This window comes from Miniopterus schreibersii, assembly GCF_964146895.1.
Source record: "Miniopterus schreibersii genome assembly, chromosome: 1".
In the NCBI taxonomy this organism is placed as follows: Eukaryota; Metazoa; Chordata; class Mammalia; order Chiroptera; family Miniopteridae; genus Miniopterus; species Miniopterus schreibersii.
In genome coordinates this window covers 4,226,208-4,246,420 of record NC_138101.1, presented here as the reverse complement: position 1 = coordinate 4,246,420, position 20,213 = coordinate 4,226,208, and the positions used below count along the sequence as shown (strand labels likewise).

The window sequence follows — 20,213 nt, the reverse complement described above, 5'->3', positions numbered from 1 at the left end:
CTGTTCCACTCAGGACTTGGCCAGCTTCCCTCTTCTGGGGCACGAACTTCCAGGTGCCACCAGGAAGGAGAAAGTTGGGGGTGGTACCCACCCCTGTCTTCCTGAGAGTCGGATTTATGTGTCCCAAGTAGTGGATGGCTGCCACTCACAGTGACCTACAGGCCATAACTCGCTGGTCAGCCTGAAAGGACAGTAGGCCCCAGTCACTAACAAATGATAAGAGCGGGTCAGCCTTGGGGCAGGGACTGTGCGGGTCTGTTCGCTCTCCTTGCAACTTTGGTCGGTATTTTGCTAGAAGTTGGCATCATCCGAAGAGCGACAGGGCGTAGCGGAAAAGCACATTCTCCCTCCTTACCTTCTGCCCAGATGTTTCCCCATTGTTTGGGGCCAGCATCAAGGCCATTTCTTCATCACAAAAGCTGATGTGATAGGACAAATGTCACGCTTGTGTGCGTGTGGCCAGAATCTTGGAGACCAGAAATGACGGGCTACCCACCCCAACTCAAACTCACATAGCACCTTATAGTTTTCAAACAAAGTAGAGACTCGTGGTCCCATTTAATTCTTGCAAAACCCTAAGAGAAAAGAAACCTCAGAGAGGTGGAGAGACTTTCCAGAGCTCCCCCAGCTGGCAGAGCCCCTGCGAGCCCCACGTCCAAGCGTGTCCCCCACCTGAGATTCTGCACCTGGAAATGCAGACACCTCTGAGCTTAAATGGAAACAGGGGAAAGGAAAGGAATGGGGGGGGGGGACATGCGGAAGGCATTACTATTTAATTTGAATATGTTTATCTTCTAAAATCAACACAAGAAGTTAAAGTAGAGAAACTAGAGTTTCCCTTCGCTCTCCTACTCTCATTAAACTTAAATGCAGAGCCCTCGAGCTAAAAGTTGACTGGGTCTCAATTAGATAAAACATCTGCTCCCCCAGACGGCCGGCTTCTCAGCGTGCTGGGCTCGGCGCCCCTCTCCTTTGACAAGCCCGAGAGCCACGCTGCCTCCGATGGAGACTGAACTGCCAGGTTCAAAGTCGGGGGAAGACTGGGTGGGGAGGCTTTCAAGCCACTCGTTAGCATGGACCCACGGCCCTTTTCGCTTCGCCAGTGGATCTGCCTTCCTTTGCTGTCCACCATGAGATGCGTGTGCCCCTTCCGGAGCCCTAGGGGCCGCCGTGGCCTTTGAAGTGAAAGAGCTGGTCTGTAGGCCAGCTTCAGACACGACTTACGGTGCCTCTCTGGGCTGTTTGTTGCTAAGGGTTTCCTGCCTGTGAAGTAAATATGTGAGTCCCGAGACCTGGGTTCCAGGTGAGCTCAGCCACAAGGTAACTGGGAATCTGGGTCAGTGGCACCACCTCTCTCTGCACTTCATCGGCAGATCACTGGCTTAAACTTTTCATGGACCTCAGACCCTTTTGAAAATTTGATGAAAGGTATAATAAACCATCCTAAACCCCCAGGAAAAAAAATGCACATGTGTATGGTGGAAAAAAATTTAGCTTTTCATTTCAGAAGACTCATGGACCCCACTAAGTCATCAAGGGCCTCTTCCAGCCCCCAGGTTAAGAAGCTCTTATCTAAATGATACCTGAGCTCCTCCCCAGCTGCATGAAATGGACTTTAGAACATTATTCAGCCCTAGCCTGTGTGGCTCAGTGGTTAGAGCATCAGCCTGTGGACTGAAGGGTCCTGGGTTCGATTCGGGCCAAGGGCACGTACCTCAGTTGCAGGCTCGATCCCCACCCCGGCCAGGGAGCATGTAGGAGGCAACCAATCGATGTGTCTTTCTCACATGGAGGTTTCTCTCTCTCCCTCTGAAAGGCAATGGAAAAAATATCCTCAGGGGAGGATTAATAAAAGAAAGAAAATTATTCTCAGTTACGTAAACACTGCAGCAAACACTGCACTTCTTGTAAGTCCTCTGCTTCTTTAAGAATAGAATGGGGCCCAAGGATGCACGTCTGATAACTTAGGTTTTTATAATGAAGGGTGGTCAGGAACTCTATCACTGTTAAGGAAAGATAGACGAGGAGATGCATGGGAAGATAAATGGCTTCATCCAAAAAGAATACCGTGCCCAGCCGATGTGGCTCAGTGGTTGAGTGTCAACCCATGAACCGGGAGGTCACGGTTCAATTCCCCAGCAGGGCCGTGCAGGAGGCAGCAACCAATGACTCTCTCATCATTGATGTTTCTATCGCTCTTTCCCTCTCCCTTCCTCTCTCTGAAATCGATAAAATAATAATAGTAAAAATAATGTGAATATTTTCATGCTCATTTTTTTAATATGAAGGAAAGTAACCATAGCCTCATTGCTTACACACAACCCCTATTGCTATTTTGTCCTATCTCTTCAAATCCCTTTTACACACACACCCCTACGTGTATGTATGTCATGAGTCCAGTTTTCATCGGGGACTTTTATGTGACACCGAGGCACACTCAGGGCGTAATCTTGTTCCACACTCTGCGCAAATACTCCCAGGCCATCTGGAATATCCCTGCAGCTGGGTACAGGGCCGAGGCGAGCCTGTCGGCTCCCACTTAGACGGGCACGTAGCTTGTCTCCAGGGTTTGGACGGTGTCACTGAGGGCATGCTGAATGGCATTGTACATGGAACTTGGGCTGGATTTTAGGTTGTTTTCTTAGAAAAAGAGCCTCACCAATGGAATTACTGGCATAAAAATAACAGTCTCTCTAAGGCTCTTGATAGCTGTGGTTACATCGCTTTCTGAAGAGTGGATGCGATTTCTAGTCCCGTCTGCACACTGTATACCTGCCTGTTACATCGCGCAGAGAGGATACGATTGGTTTGTGCTTTTGGAGTGTTATTTGTAGATTTTTAAAATCTCAATACTAACAGAAACGTTGCCCAAGTCTACTAACCAGCTGCTCTAAAAACACATACTGTGAAGCTCTCTATCACCAAGTCACTCAACTTTTTTTTTTTTCATTTAACACAGGTCCTTGGAACAGAGAAAGGTAAACTGTTTATGTTTTTCATTCCCTAATTCCATTAGGTTAAGTTTCTGTTTCCACATTTACAGTGCTAGTCATTTGTTGAAAGGATTGACTGTATCGGGGCGGGGGGGGGGGGGGGGGGTGCATGTGTGTGGTCACATGATTCAGGTGGACTCAGGACTTCACAGTCTGTTCCAGGACGCTCTGGTCGAAACAAGGGAATTTAAATTGGTGCTGGGCTCGTGGTATTTCTTCACACAAGCTGCTGACAAGGAGGCACAGGTCACCTCCTGCCACTTTGGCAAGAAGTCGCTGGTCCACCGTCCCGGAGAAGCTCTTGGTCTCTCCATCTCTGTCACCCGCACACACACACCCTGTCAGCGTATTGCTGTGGACATACGCGGTCCAACACGCACTGGCCAGCCTGCAGGGTGCCCAGTAGATAGTAACTCCATGTCCACCTGTGACATCCTGCTCACCATTCACTTAGAAGGAGGAAGTATGTCCAGAGCCACGGGCCTGAGCCTGGGCCCAAAGAGTTAACACGGCAGTGTGGTCGGCAAAGCAGTGGAGGCCTCCACTGATGCCCTAGGGCCTTGGACAGCTTGCATGGCCTCCACGGGCCTCTAGTATGCTCGTGTTTATACTGACGACCTTAGACTTGAGCGAGCCCTCTCTGGGGTTGTATACCCCTAAGGGCCCCAATGGAGGAGTGGGGGTCTGCCAGCAATCTAAAAAATTCAAAACCTAAAGGAACCCGTGCCCTTTCTCACACTGAAGCGCAGCACCCTGATGGAAATGTTCAGGCATTGTTGCCTTGGGCTCCAGGGATTGTCAGTGCAGCCGTGTGACATCGTTCAGCTCACGAGGGGCAGGTGCTCCGAGTGGCTGTCGATGACGTGAAACACTTGCATAGGACGTGTGACTAGCAGACCAGTCACTGACTCCTGTCACATTTCAAGTAATCACAGTCCCTCAACCAAAAGTGTCCCCTCGGTGAGCAACCTCGGGCAGAGCACAGAGTAGCAGCCCAAATGAAGACCGGAGGTGTCCGCCTGCGTCCTTAACTTTAGGACTTACAGCCGGAACTGAGCGTTTTATGGGATTTCATACTGTGGTGGCACTGTGTGCCCTTGGTACTTCTGGATGGCTGGTTAAAATCTATCCATGATGAAAAGGCAATAAAAAGAGGCAAGAGCGGTGGCCTATGTAATTACTAAATAACTCCAGTTCATACGGTTGGCAGAGCTTTTCAGAACTTGAAGACCAAGGGGAAGTTCTGAGAAAATGCCGCCTGGTGGACCGGGTTGGGAGCTACCATTCTCCATCAGAGCCCCGGGGCTCTCCGGCCTGTCACAGGGGGATGGGAATGCGGGGTGTGGGCCAGCACTGCGCATCCCCATGCCCTACACTGCAAAAAGCAGTTCTTGGACTTCACTTTTTTGTTTATGTTTCTATGTAGTTTCATTTGAATGCAGAATTCCACTTCAGTTCTCTTCCACACCGAATACCTTCCAGCGTAATTAATGTTCTATATTTTGGGGAGTTCGATGATGAGCTCCAGATGCAATATTTTCGATAACAGTATTGAAAGTTCAATATTCAGAGGAAGTTTTATAGCCTCAAGGAGAAGCCACTCCCGGAGCCAGGCTGGCGTAGAGCGTGGGTTTCAGTTCCTGCCGCCACCAGCAGCCTGCTCCTAATCGTCGTAGATTATTGGATGAAGTTAGAGCCGCTCCGGTGGCCTCTGAGGGTCTCGCGCCAGTTTCCCTTTGCATCCTGACCCAATCGTGTGACTCCTTCACACAGTTCCTCGTCACCTGATGAAGCCCGAGGCCTCTGTCCAGGCACAACATCAAAGTGCTCCTGCGATCCCTCTTGCCGTCACCAGGTAAGGAGCCAGGAGCACCTTGTGGGGTCCCAGCTCGGGGGTCATGTAGGATACTGACCCTCCAAAGCTTCCTGAGAAAGGGGAAGTCCTGGGCCTTTGATAAGGAGGCCTGGACCACAGCTGTCATTGAAGCTAATGGCACCATTTCTTCCCGTGCTTTGTACTTCCTGAGCGAGGACTAGAGAAGTGCAGGGGATTCGAAGACCTGAATATTAACCAGATCAGATTAACTGGGACAGATGCCAACTAATCGGGGAAGAAAAGTTGGCCTTTCTAACTAGACTCCATTGAGGACCACACAGAAACTTAGTTTCGAATTTCACTTTACACATGGCCATGAGTTAAAACTGTCATTATCTGATTAAATACTTTCTTGATCAGGTTATTGTGACAACTCTCGTCCCAACTAAAGAGTCGAGGAAGCAAAGGCTCGGGCTGTAAACCACTGTGAATTAGTGTGGCTTCCTTAAAACAGAATCCAGAGCCTCTAAATTAGTGCTCTAAAGCCTATGACCTAGGTCTGACCAGTGGCTTCAGCCTTCGTTCATGCCACTCACCCACCTTCCATTCACCATTGTCAGCTACCACAGGACATTTGCACGCACAATTTCCCTGCCTATAACACTCCCCTCCATTACTCCCCCTCTCCACTCTCTCCATACTTGGAAAACTTCTCTGCATTCTTCAGGCCCTAGCTTAAAGCCACCGAAACCAGGAGATAGTTCTGACCCATTCCCCAGAGGGAATAAATGAGGCCCAGACAGACCAAGGCCCTTACCATTGAAGTCAAATTCAACTTCACTTGTCAGCAGCCTACAACGTCTATATTGACGATTCTAAAACTGCAGCCCATGAATCCCAGCTTTCCCAGGAGCCTGCCCAGGGTGAAAATGCTGCCAATATTTACCTAATGAATACTTACAGGGAGTACACCCTGTCTGTGGAGGAACAGAGCGGTGGTTAGGAGGAATCCACTGGGATGGCCTGGCTTCGCCACCAGCGAACCAGTGACGCTGGGCAGCATCACTCATCTCACACACGAGGCTGAGAGCAGAGCCAGGCCCGTTGCAAGTGCCCAGTACGTGCGAGCTCTCGTCGCCATGGCCGTGCCCTGTCCCTCAGGGTGGCGGCCACCCCCACTCCCTGCCCCCTCACTTTCCTGCCTTGTCCTATTTCCCACCTTCAGTAACTTTGGTCTTAGTCTTTGGCCTGCCGGTGTTAGTGTTAGGACTCTGGCTTCATAATTCTCGAGAGGCTCTTTTCTGTTTAAGGCCAATCTGACACAAATTCTTGCGTGTAGCACAATATAATACCCTTTCTTAATGTAATTTTCCAAGCGGAAAATAAAACCATCACATTGGTTTTATTTTTGTGCAAAGATAATGAGCTCTTAGTCACACCCACATTTGTAGTAGTTATTGGCTGTGGTTTGGCTTCTTTTGTTTGTTTGCTTGTTTAATTTACTGAACAGTCTCCTGACTTTTCTTCCTCCATTAACTGGCTTCTTCTGGGCTCCCTTCTGGGCTTTTTCCCAAGCTGACCTCTAAGTGCTGGTATCCTCAGGGTTCCTCTGAGGTCCTGGTTTCTCCCACTGAGAGCCTGGACAGTTTCACCCACCCCACAGTGGTGAACGTCAGCCTGTGCCCATAATTCCTAAACCTCTATCTTCAGCCGAAACCACGCTTCTTAGCTCAGACCCAATGGGCAGTTTTCTTTAAATAGGTGACAGGCGTCTCAAACTATAGTGTTGAGGCTGAGCTCCTCATTTCTACTTTCATTCCCAAACCACCTCTTCCCTCCTACAAACTTTCTCACCCCAGTAAATGATGCGTTCTCTCCCTCACCTTCACTCTTCCCATCCAACCCATTTCCACCTCCCAATTCTATCTCCAAAACATGTCTTAAATCTACCTGTTTCTCCCCATTTCCCCGCCTCCCAACACGGACCAGCCACCATCGATCTCGCCTGGACTGGACTGTTGCAGTAGCCTTTCAATGATACTTAGCATCTCCACGCCTTACCTTCTATCCAGAAGGAACTGCTTTCTGGTCTGTTGCAGAATAAGCCATGTTTTCTTGCCTCTGAGCCTTTGCACCTGCGGTTCCCTCTGCCTGGAACACGCGCTCACACATCACCACCTCCTATTCATCTTTCAGGGCTCAGCCCAGTTAGCACTCCCCCCAGGAAGCCTTTCCCGAGATCCCAAGGGATTTTGGAGTTCGTGTGGGTTAAGTGACCCGCAGCTCCCGCAGGAACTCCTGCTGTGCACACACCTGTCGTGGCACTTGCCCCGCATTGTGATTGTGATACAACGTCTTCTCCCCATAAACGGATCTGCTCTGGGACAGAGGCCTTGTCGTACTCACATTATAGTCCCTGAAACATGCCACACACCCAGTAAGTACTCGACACACGTTGGCAAAATGGAAGAATCATTACTTTTATTTTTGTTTGTTCTGTGTTTGTTTCCTCGCTTCAATCCTTATAAACTCGAGACCTAAAATATCCTCAGAGGATGTTTCTGGTCTCTCAACGTTTTTTTAAAAAAGTCCTAAAAAATTAAGGCAGAGACATTTTGCTGTACATGATTTTTCCCCAGACATTTATCAAAATTGTACGCTGGCTCCCGGTGCGGGACTCCTGGTGTTGACAGAGGCAGTGTCTCGGGTGCCAGTCGGGTTACAGCGAGTGCGGTGCCTGCATAACCTGCCAGCATTTTTATCTAGAAGCACCCGTAAGACCCCGGTTCCCACGAGATAGCAAAGGCCAGGTGCACGCTCGGGCGCGTCCGTGGCTAGAGAAGGGCTCGGTTTCATTTCACTGGCCCGGAGGCTTTAGTCCATGGCACAGTTGCTGGTGTGGAGCGGGTGCCATGTAATTAGATTTAACTAGTCGCGCCCGGCGCTCAGGGAGACGCTGCTGGGCCACAACGCAACGCGAACCAGGGGAGCAGCGCTGAGGGTTGATAAAGCTGAGCACTCGGCAAAGCGCTAACCAGAGCCACCGGTGAGCGGTCCCGGTGACATCATTACTACTGTGCTTAGACATGCATGTTGGCTTTTCATTGTCTTTTATTATATTTTTTATAATCCCTTTTCTCTATGGATTTTCTTACGGTTTTCTCACCTGGCTCACGTTTCAAGAAGGAATAAATTACTTTCCATACTCTCAGCTGGTAAATAATCACTATGGAATAGGAGCCCTACCAGCACGTAGCATTTTCTAAGTGACGGTGGTTGGGAGGCAAGTCTCTAAATCCACGTCATCTAAACAAAGAATCACGATTAGCGCTCATTGAAATGACACGAAAAGAACTCATACGGGTCACTTGTTCCATATCTAATGTTTGCCGGTCGGGAAAGGGAGAAGAGCCAGCCTCCTACTGCCTTAGGAAACGGAGGCTTCTGCTCGCTCATCCAGTACAATACAGAGCTCTTCACATGCGACTTGGGCCACTGTCATTGGCCTTGCCGTTGAGTGGAATCCTACCCAGCATGGGAAATACTTACATCCTTTCCTTTCTAATGTCTTCTTTAGCTCTTCGTTCATGATGAGCAGCCACAGGATGCAAAGCAGAGGTAAGAACACTTTGCCTGATAATGGTAATAAACAGGTAAGTCGTCACACTACAATCCCTGCGCTGTGACTGTTTTGGAAACCTCAGCATTGCGGAGCTGATGCGTATAAATGTCATTAGCTTGTGTCCATTGACAGGTAGCATTCCACTGTGTTGATATAATAAATTTTACCCATAATTAAGTAAGATCACTTAGGTGTTTCCATTTTCCCTCTTTTGAGCTGATGTTATGAACAACATGACTGGTGTCTTCCCACATCCGTAATAGGTACGTATTTTCCATGTACAAACTCTTCAGTTCTCTCTCTAAGTGAAGTTTATAGGCCTTAGGATGCTCCTCTCTTCTCTTGTACTAGATGGATTTTCCCAAGTAGGTGCATCCTTCAGTCTCACTGACAGCTTATGGATCCCCAGTGTGCCCCATCCTCTCCTGCAGTTGTTTGTGACAAAACTTTAAGTTTTTGACAATCCATTGGGTATAAAACAGATTTCCCTTAAGAAAATCTGAGAAATGGAGAAAATAAAACCGACCTCTCTGATTGATTGTAAAGGTAAAAATCAGGAGGCGATTGTGTCTGCGGCGAGATCTGAAGTACGATATATAGTGATTGCTGTGGGTGATGGGTTTTGACATTACTAGGATTATTTTGCCCAAACTAGATGTGTCCCGTTGTTTTGTCTATTTTTTCTTCTCCCTAAATGCCAGGGAGATCTGTGATTAGGTCTAATCCGGCGGTCCCCCTGTCTGTTGAGCCATGAGAAGGGGCTGAGACCCGGAGGAAGCAGGCCCCATGGACACTGTGGGAGGGATGAGCGAGCGCTCCACTGACCAGGGTCCCCACTCCGCCTCTCTCCCCACAGTGGCGTCAGTCCCCCATCCATGAAATTTAAATAATGATGTTAATTCGCAGGGTTAATACACACACAGCCCTCTGCCAGACACACAGTAGACAACGGACCCATTTTAGTATTTCTCCTTTTGCTCTGCATTCCCTTCCCTTCTCCAGGGATCCCCCACCCAGTTGATTCCCTTGGACCACGACTTTCCTCCCTGGCCTCCATCAGTCATTTCTCGTCTGCCCTATGCATCTGGGCCTTATGTTGGAAAACCAATCGAGAAAACTCCTTTCTCCTGATGGACACACTGCTAATAAGAGTTTCCCCAGAGAGGACTTTTTTTTTTTAAAGGAAGGTGGCTAACGGGGGCAGTGATTTACCACATGGGCTCAACCCCTTGGAATCAAATGACAGTTGTCCTGGAGGCCAGATGGCTGTGTATGAAGATAAGGCTCTGCATCCAGGTGGAAGGTCCAGGGGCTGAACGGGCCCAGGAAGGGCATTACTCATGGGGTTTTGAGAGTATGTTGCAAGGACGGGGAAGCAGAATCATAGCTTAAAGAGGAATCCGGAGTCTTAACTTGAAAGGCAGAATCTTGCACAAATAAAAAAAATAAAAATAAAATAGAGAGCGATTGAAGAATGGAGCAGTAGTTAGTGACGTGGATGCCTTCACAGGCCTGAGTCCAGCCGGCACCCTCGGGCTGGGCGTAGATCATTTGTGCTGGGCTCCAGCAGCTTGTTCTCTGTGAGCCTCATAGGAAAGCAGGTGCTCAGACAGCCTGGGGTGGACAGGGGAAAGGTGTCGGCCTTCAGCACCATTAATTCCTCTTTTAGTCAACAAATATCCACCAAGCATATGATTTGTACCTAAAATTGTTTCCCAAGAGAAACAATTGAGAATTGTTGGGCCCCAAGAATGCAAGAGAGAGAAGCCCGTCCTTCGACCAGTGTTGAAGCGCCTGCCATACCCTCCACCGACTCAGGGCCGCGGTCATCCTGCCGGGCAGCCTCCGCGCCCGGATCACAGAGCTCGGGGGGAACGAGGCGCGGGCTCTGCGCGAGTCGGTCCGTGGGCTCTCCACGGCTCGCGGGCCCAGTCTGAGCGCCCCAGGGGAGGGCGGCGGTCTTCACGCAGAATCGTGAAATCCCACCTGCACCGTGAGACTTCCACCTTTATTCCACATGTGAGAAGGGTTTGGGAATGCTCAGTTACCCTTGAGAGTTCAGGTACTCTCTGATAAACAGCCCCGCTCAAGTCTCTGACACATGAATTCAAGCTAAGCTCTTGGGAGCCTAAGCAGGCGAATCTCGGGACAAAAACAGAATTATTTTGAGATAATAGAAGAGGACCTCGGTTGTTTGGGTCACACTCCAAAACAGCAACGTCGCTCTCCGAGTTTGGAATTGTGGATGATTTGTTTTCTTTTTGTGTTCAGTTTTTGTCCACTAATGTTTGTCCACTTCATTTCATTCCTTAAACTATATGGCTTTTTTTTCTTATAAGGTGATTTTTAAATTGTATGTAATGGTAAGTTAAAATTTGCTAATAAATATGGATGGATGGTTAAAATAAAATGCTTTTCTTTTAAGTTACAAAAGACCTAGAGCTATGTGCTCCCAATAATGTTAACATCAGCAGTAGCATTTATTGAGCTACTAATATGGGCCAGGCACTGTGCTAAGAGCTTTATATATGTAAGAACTTTGAGATATTAGTGATTACTGATAACAGCATGATTTTGCAACCCATACCATTTTAATTCAGCTACCCTGCCTCAAATTTCATTGGCCACCTACGTGTCCTCCCAGTGTTCTACTTACCCTGAATCAAGCTCTTCCCTTCTGTGGCCTTCCCTCCTCCAAGTAGGAAAGGCCTATGTCATGGGGTATAAAACGCAAATGCAGTGTTTTATGTAAAGAAAACTCTCCAGAGATTAGTTGTCATGATTTTAGAACAAAATCAATCAGTCAGTTGTAGTGGATTATAAGCTCAGGATTTTATTTATTTATTAAATGAAGACCCAGCCAGGCCTTCAGGGAAAACTGCATGGCCAAGTTGGGCTTTTGTTTGTTTCCTTTCGTTTAACTCATTCTGAATACACTTCGAATGCATATAGCTGCTTCCCAACGCTCTTCTTCAAGCAGGACTTTTTAAATATTCAAGCAAGGCACTGAGAGCTAAATCTAATAAATCGGTTGCCCCAATATAATGAAAAATTCATAATCACGGAAGACTATTACGTACACTTCACAACTGATAGGAAATGCTGATCAGGGTTATTTTCTTCTCTCAAGAATGTTCTTATTGTTTCAGTCTGTGTTGAAAGATAGTTGTGGCCATTCCAGTAATAAGCCTCTATGTCTTGTTTCACTGTAATTTAAATAAATTTTTAAAGTCTTTTTTTAATATTACCATAGCTCTTTTAGCTTTCTCTTGGTTAGGATTCGCCTGGTATATAATTCTCCATCGTCTCATTATTGAGCTCTCTGTGTCATTACATTTTAGATGTGTAATTAGCCCATAACTGGCATGTTTAAACCAATCTGCATCGAATTTTGTTTTCTGGGATTTTTTAAACATTTTTTTAAATGTCCTATTACAGTTTATATTTAATATTGCTTTGTATTAGCTTCAGGTGCGCAGCATAATGCTTTGCATCTGATCTGTTGTGTTGCTGTGGGAGGAAGTCAATCTGACGCAGTCACAAAATCCTATTTCAATGTGCTTTTCCTTTTCCCAGATCATAAAGAAAGCCTGCAGTCCCACCCGCCTCAGACATGTCCGTCTCCGGCCAGCTTCGACCCTCGGGAGAATTCTCACTATAAAAACATGAGCGAGAGAACACCTGGCCCCCCGAGGGCGGATGGAGAGGTAGGCACGTCTCTGCACTGCCCTTCTGGCTAAACTTGGCATCTCACTACAGCTCACCTGAATGTGGCCTCACAGGGGCATCACGGTTGACTTTCATTCTTCCTCAATATCACTGGGTGTTAATATTTTAAAGTGTTTTTCTGGATAACGTTTTACAGTGCTCTTTCACCAGATTCTTTAACTTGTATGCAGCTGTCCCCCCTATTCACAGGGGTTGTGTTCCAAGCCCCCCGGTGGATGCCCGAAACCACAGAGTGCCGAGCCCTATACTTACCATGTTGTTTCCCATACGTGCACACCCCTATGATAAAGCTTCATTATAAATTAGGCAGGATTAACAGCAACTAATGGTAAAATAGAACAATTATAACAACAAAAAGTAAAGGGCTTTATTCCAAAGGGCACTTCCAGTAAGAGAGGAGTTTGATCCCAATCTTGACGAAGAGAATGTCAGACTGGGAAGGAGGAAAGGTGAGGATAGGAGGGGCTCCCGGCAGTAGGGCCGGCTCATGCCAAGCCCTGAAGCCATGTGTCCACAGAGCGGCAGGCACATTTCGCTGGCCAGACTCTTGTGCCCAGGCTGGGGTGGCAGGAAGTGAGGTCATGGAGTTAGGGGGAGCTGGCTCATGGAGCTCACACATGCCTGTCCTTGGAAAGATCAGATTTGTGTTGGGAGGACCAAAGACCCGATGTCACATCCCTAGCACTTGCGAACCAGGTGACAGGTGTTGACTTCCTGAGCCTCCCCCTGGCCCCCATCCTGACATGCCCACCTGCCAGGGCTGTTGCAGGGATGGACTGGGACAGTGGGCAAGGAGGGCCTCCGACGTGGTGGGCTCAGGCAGGGGCTCGCTGAATTTTAGAATCCTTGGAACTGCAGGTCGTGGTGCATCTCTGATTGCGACTGCCCTGTCTTCTCTCTGTTACGGTGGATTTTATAAACCAAAGAAGTCAATTGTTATAAGAGAGTAAGGCACAGGGCACAAGCCAGACAGACTACGGTTCAAATCGCAGTTCCACTGCATGTGGCTTTAGGCAAGTGGCCGAAAGGTGCTCTCAGGCCACCTCTCTTGCCCTCCCCTGCTGCTGTGATGGTGACGAGGGCAGCTCACGCTCCACAATCAATCAGCACCCCATCTCAGTGAGCCCGGGCAGACGGAGCCCGTGAGAGCTGGAGGGTGAGCTGGAGGGTTAGGGCCTTCCTCAGTAGGTGGAGTGGGGGTTCTCGTTGCTGTCGTGACAGTTCCCTAATTCCTGAGCTGCAGTTACTTCTGTGCCCAGACCCAGGGACAGAATTTCTGTGCTCTACTTCTACTGTCAATCAAACTGATTTGGCACTGGGGGAGCAAAAGCACATTTTCAGTAATTAGTAAATAATTCATTCCTGAACGTTCGTCATTTACCGTCCCGCAGGACGCCCAGCCCCACGACTGGTACGTCGGGGAGTACAGCCGCCAAGCGGTGGAAGAGGCCTTGATAAAGGAGGGCAAGGTAAGGCCTCCGGGGCCCGTCAGCTTACGGCTTCCTGCCCACAGGCCGGGGCCACAAGCCCACTTCTGCCTTCTCTCCCCCCAAAACAGTGAGAAAACAAAATCTCGGTTGAATGACTTCATATTTTCCTTTTCTATTAGTCTCACTTGTGTCAAAAAGTGTTTCCCATTTACAAAGATAATTTACTTTAAATTGCAGGAGTCCCCAGATTCACTGTGACAAACTCACTGCACAGTTTAAGGTGATAAACCCAGAAACTGGTCACACATCTTGGCCTCCTGTCCCATTTGATCTTTGGCCATGTTCTGTGCTTGAGTCTTAAGGCTTCAATTACTGTTGAATGTTTTAGGAAAATAAGTTCCAAAAAATTTGTCCATCCCACTTGATGTTCTCAGAGGCTGGTATATTTACAGAGCAAGAAATCGGGCTTGACTTTTAGGTTTTCCTTTGACGAGTTATGATGTTTTAGGAGATTCACTTAAACTCTTGGATCCGAATTCCTTCACCTGTAAAACGGGGATAAAGCAGCTCCAAGTTTTATGTAAAGATTAAATAAAATAATGTGTGTAGAGTGCTTGATACCTTGAGGGCAATTCTCAATAAACCTTAGCTGCCAGCATCGTCAGAACATCACTATAGTTTTATAGTGTTAGTTGTAAATTTCATATTTTTAAAGTATTATTACAGAGCAGTGATTTTCAACTGGTGTGCCCCAAGAATTTTTGAAACATGCAATACCTGACTCTTTAGTCAGGGGCGCTGACCTCTTTTCCCTGATTGTCAAATAAAAAATGACAACAGCCAACACAATAGCCATCCTGTGTGAGTGAATCAAAATTATACCTTTTTTTTTTCCAGATCGGTAATATATATATTTTCTGGTGTGCCGCAGAATTTTAGCAATTAGTTTATGTGCCATGAGATGAAAAAGGTTTGAAATCACTGTTATGTAGTATTATAGGCATCATGTAAATCTATATCTGGATTACAAAGATTAATCACACATAATATATATTGTAATTACACATAAATACATACATATTAAATATAATCTAGAGAGAGAGATATACATATAACAATTATGACTATAAAGTATACATAACACCTACTTTTATAGGTCATTTACAATGATCTTTGCAATTGCAGTCAGATTTTTCGTCCTATAAGTGACATGCTGTAGCCACAGAACTAAGCCAGGGGGACAGGGGTGTCCACCTCCAGGCGGCTGCTCCATTTCTTTGCCGTCTACCTGGGACCTTCATCCTGAGCCGTTCCCGGGGGATTATTTCTGACCCAGTGCCTGCCACAGCCCTCAGGCGTCACACAGCCGGCCTTCTGGGAGCCCGCGCTGTCTACCCGGTGGCTTCTGCGACGGGCTTCTGGCTTCCTCCCCCTGGGACAGGCCTTAGGCCCTTTCCCGTCTCCTCCCGTTTGCCCTGCGCTTGCCTTCACCCCACGCAAGGCTGTATTGTCCCCCCTCATACAGCCTCTACACTCACTTTGACCTCGATGACCTTGAAGCCCTGCATCTCTTTCGGGGACCCTAGTCCTGCGCTGACATCTCCCCACGCAGAGGCCCGTTTATCACGCTGAAGGCCTCTGCTGCTCAGAGCCTGCGGTGGCTCCCGCCTCCCTAGTCCCCACGCACCAGGCAGATCAGGAAACCTGTGGACACAGCCAGGCGAAGGGCCCACGCGGGGAGGGGAGGGGAGGGGAGGGGAGGGGAGGGGAGGGGAGGGGGGCTACTCCATGCAGCCCAAGAGCAAGATGGGGCCTTTGGGAAACGGTGGCTTGACTGGAGCCAGGACCCAGGGGCAGGAGACTGCAGGAGCCACGCAGACAGACCCACAGACAGGCCGGTGCACTTTTCCCTGAGCCCACGCTGAGGGTGGAGGCGTGGTGCTGAGTTAGTGGGGGACGCTGGACAATCTGGAAGGAGGGTGTCCTCTGATTGGTTGAATTCTCAGAAAATAACAAGAACCTAGTGCCGACTGTCACTCCATAAACACGTACCGAGTTAAAGAACTAGTTTACCAAACACTAAAGCCCTTGCTGGGGGAACCTCAGGCCCGCCGGCGCCTCTGCTTCCACGGGCGAGGTGAGGTGGGGTGGCGTGGGACGGGCGTGCCAAGAAGAGAACCATCCCTCCTCTCCCCCAGGACGGCACCTTCCTGGTCCGAGACTGCTCGGGGAAGTCCTGCGCAGAGCCCTACGTGCTGGTGGTGTTTTACGGGAGCAAAGTCTACAACGTGAAAATCCGCTTCCTGGAGAGGAATCAGCAGTTTGCTCTGGGGACTGGACGCAGGGGAGAAGAGGTGGGTATAACTTAATGGCTTCCCTTTCCCAGGCTAAAGAAAGAGGGGAGAGCGTGGGGGTGCTGGCCAAGGCACCGCCCCTCCCCCGACTGCAGGGGGCAGGAAAGAGCGCCGCCCTGGCGGTGGAGAATGTAGCTGACTCCCAGCCCCTTGCACACGCTTCCCGGCGCTCGGCTTACCCTGCTCTGCCCATTAGAGAAAACTCGCTCTGCCAGCCATCTAAGTTCTGCCTCCCAGAGCCTCCTCTGAAGCCACGTTAATGCCACGGGCCTTCCCTGCCCAGCACTGAACTCCCACGGCAGGCATTTCTGACACACCTGTTAGCGATGGGAATCGGCAGGTTTGTGTCCCCAGCCTGAAGGTGGGCTAGCACAGCGTCCAGTGCCGGTTCTCTGTACAGATGGGCTGGCGGGTGGCTGGAGAAAGAATGACAGTTAAAGCATTCATTAGTAACTATCGATGAATCTAAGAGAAAGGGAAAAGGAGAGCGACTTCCACCGAATACAGTTATGAGCCTGCTCTACCTACATTCGCATTTTATTTGTCAACAGTTCTTTGCATAACAATTGTTTCTACCTTAGAGGGAAACTGAGGCTCGGAAAATTAAGTAAATGCTAGAGACATACAGGTAGTAAGAGGGTAAGGAGAGGCTGCTCTTCCAACTCTTCTTGGGAGGGAGGGATGGACGGAGGGAAAGACTAGGGTTCAATTTCTGGGTCACCATTTACGAAGGGTGTGAGCTCAGGCCAGTCACTTCTCTCAGCTTCCATTTCCTCAAATATAAATGTTCTTTCCAAGTCTACATTTCTGTAATCCAGCGATTCCAATTTGGCATCTCTAGACCTCAATATTATGGATTGAAATGCGTCCCCCCTCCCAAATTCATATGTTGAAGTGCTTAAGTAACTCCCCAGTACCTCAGTATTTGGAAATATGGTTTTCAAGAGGTGATTAAAGTGAAATGAGGTCATTAAGGCAGGTCCTGATCCAATACGACTGGTGTCCTTACGAGAAGAGATTAGGACAGACACACACAGTGGGAAGACCATGTGAGGACACAAGGAGAGAGGCCCCGGGAGAAACCAGCCCTGACACACCTGGGCCTGGGACTTCCAGCCTCCAGAACTTGAGAGGACACATTTCTGTTGTTTAGCCCCCCATCCCTCCCCACCTGTGGTACTTTGTTATGGAGGCCCGAGCAGCCTCGCACAGTGATAAACCAGAACTTCCACCAAATATCTTCATCCATCAACAGACAGCAAAATTAGGAATGTTGCCAGGGCTGCCGGAACGCGCCAGGTGAGAATCCTACCCGCAGCCGCCTGAGGGTTCCAGCTTGGACCCAGTGTCTGACCCACGGCCCTCGTCTGAGAGTCAGCACCGGCCAGGCCACCAGCCTTTGCTACAGCTCAGGAAGGTTTTGGCATAAATGAGAGCCCAAATGATCAAGTAGATTAATACATAAATCCGCCAAATGCAGCCAGATCAAGACAGCGTTCCGTCAAAACTTAAGTGGCCAGTTTTTCCTTTTGTGCTGAGGATGAGTGAGTTAAGAAGTGGAAGCCGCTCAGCACTGCTGGGACATATCGAGCCCCGATAAACGTTACTCTATTTTCATTACTGTGACTGAGTCATTGTGACAACTAGGAATTAGTTCCCCAAACTAGATCCATGGTCAATGGACTTTCCAGCTGGACCTTCTTTCAGCTCATAAAATTTCTCTCATTTAAAATATTCAATTATTTTTAAATGCTTAGGATTAAGGACTCCTTTTCCTTGGAGGGCACAGAAAGGGGAAATCGGGCCCTGATGTGCCACAGAGCCCTCTGTGAGGGGCTGTTTCATTTGCTCTCTTGTGTGGTCCTCAAAAGCCTCTGGAAAGGACCCAATATCGAACCTCTCAGTGAGGAAACTGAGACCTGACAAGGTTATAGCTTTTCCCCCAACAAGCCATACCCTGGGCTGCTAATAAGAGGGGGGAAACGGACACACGGGGATGTCTGTGAAAACGTCCATCGGCCAGCCAGGGGCTCCGGGCTGCTCAGCAGGTCCCAGTCCTCATCTCACAGCTCAGGTTAGAGCCTCAGCCTCCAGAGCTGCTCCAACAGTCAGCCAGGGCCCCTGAAGGCCTCCGATGCCTATTTGAAGAAGCCCCTTTTGCTGTGATTAAGGCATTTTCTCCTCTCACACATCTTCCAACACCCATTTGCTCAGTTACTGGCCAAGTATTAATTTTATGCCTACACTACGCGAGAGCCAGTGCTCCATCTGGGGACACAGCAGAGTCGAGTCCCTGCCACCCCAGGGATACCTGCGAACCTGTGCCCACCTATGCAGGCACTCAGGCAGGGGGCGAGACTGGAAATATTTAGCAATCGGTAGAATGCCAACCCGGCCAGCCAGCCAGGCACCTGCCATTCCTACCTGCAAAGCGTTACCCCTACAATTGTCAACCAGTTTTGCCACCACCAGGAAGCCACCTCCTGAGGACAGGGACCTAGCTAATCTCATTCCCTAAGGCCTGTGAACATTTCTGTGCAGACAGAAGTGGGAGGAGCAGACAGAACTACAGCGGAATCAGATGTCCCCACTGTGACGCCCTTCCTTCGGGCTGTGTCATTTCTATCCTGGTCTGTTGGGATGCCAGGGTCACAGCCACAGGCAAAGTTGTATCAGGAAAGAACTGACAGGTGTCCAGAAAAACCAGGTTCCATCCCTGGCCCTGGCCCTGCAGCCGCACGACCTCTGAGCAAGTCAACCCACTCCTCCGAGCTGCAGTGTCCTTGGCTCCTCCAGGGAGTCACTGCTCCCCTCACGAGGTAGCCGAGGAAGATCGATGTGTTCAAGGCAGAAGGCAGGTGGCGGAGCCCTTCCCGATCCTCCCGGGGTCCCCTCCCGGGGTCCCCTCCAAGCTCAGAATCGGGCAGGTGTGCGTGCTCCCAACCCGGCCTGCCTTTTCCTCCGCTGTACTATCCTCAACCCTCCCTGTCCACGCATCTGGAATCGCCCAGAAGGAACAGCCCGTCTCAAGTCCGTCTCTTTGACAAAGCACTTCCCGATTCCCCTCAACTTGAATGAAATTATCTTCCTTCCCACCAAGTCTCCACATCTCTAGAAACATAAAAGTGAAAAGATCTGCTGTTGGTTTCACAGCAGCCCAGGGAAGGGAGCCACCTTGGCTAAGGGCTACCAGCGCCCCGTGGCCACCGCGGTCGTTCTGACTGCGCCAGAGCTCAGAACTCATTAGAACGAGAGGGGTCTGCAGCGGGGCGAGGTCACCGCAGGCCTCTTCCACCAGTTCACTGAGTGAGGGCCATGTCTTGTCTACATTTTGGTTTGTCACAGGTAAGGGAGGCACCTCGCAACCCCCGGGGCTGGCTGCTGTGTAACTAACCACCTAACTTGTCTCCGGTGCTCACCTTAGGGACCTGTGGGAACAGTGACGCTTGACCCGGTGGTCAGACGCAGGTGCCCACCGGCGTGGGAAGCTCAGCTGCCTTAGTCACCTGCGGTCTCCCTTGTTACCTTACCACTCCTCCTCCAAGCGCTTGACTGCCACACCCATTTTCTTAAAATGAGTGTCAGACTCACCTTTACAAGCCCCCCAAAATGTTAGCCAGCTCTGTTTTCCAAGTAAAACTTCACATCTGTACTTGTACCTACAAGCAGGAAGGAAATGTCAATTTCCATTCCCTTTCTGGTCTGTTTCAGAAGTTTGATTCGGTGGAAGACATCATCGAACACTACAAGTACTTCCCTATTGTGCTCATTGACGGGAAGGACAGAACCGGGACACACAGGGAGCAGTGCTTCCTGACTCGGCCGCTGCCTCTCGGCAGGCTCTTCTCGCCGCGGTAGCCCGGCCTGTTTTCCCTCCTGTTCCCTGGATCCAACGCCTCCATTATTTTTCACGTATTTCCAAAGATGATTATCCTGTGGCTTTAAGGGATTACGTCTTCGACTTTGTAGAAAAGAAAAACACTCTAGGTATAATGGAAATTGGAAACTCAATCATGGTTTTGAAAGCTCAAACCACAGAAGAAATAGGTAGAAGGTGCAAAAATCACACCTAGCTTTTAAAAAATACCTTCTAAAGAAAGAACTATAAAGATGGTTCACTGTGCCACCGATGAGCAACAGAGCTTACTAGAAACTATTGCTTAAATGTTTGCAGCTGGCACATGGCTGGCCTGGGTGAGATCCCCAAATCTATGACGTTTCTAGGACCTGGTGCGGCCTTTATTTCAGAGATGTTTGGACTTGTGACCT

General features: G+C 49.1%; 1 protein-coding gene across 1 annotated transcript in view; it reads left to right on the top strand.

Annotated features, from left to right (window-relative positions):
* Positions 1-19,802, top strand: part of CLNK (cytokine dependent hematopoietic cell linker) — a gene marked incomplete at both ends in the record, with an annotated part of 55,710 nt that extends 35,908 nt beyond the window's left edge. Inside the window, 7 exons of the mRNA XM_081156742.1 lie at positions 2,960-2,978; positions 4,767-4,848; positions 8,387-8,427; positions 12,008-12,138; positions 13,552-13,629; positions 15,789-15,944; positions 19,656-19,802. Coding sequence (XP_081012868.1) covers positions 2,960-2,978; positions 4,767-4,848; positions 8,387-8,427; positions 12,008-12,138; positions 13,552-13,629; positions 15,789-15,944; positions 19,656-19,802 — 654 coding nt within the window. The remainder of the gene's footprint in view (positions 1-2,959; positions 2,979-4,766; positions 4,849-8,386; positions 8,428-12,007; positions 12,139-13,551; positions 13,630-15,788; positions 15,945-19,655) is intronic.
* Positions 19,803-20,213: the final 411 nt, after the last annotated feature.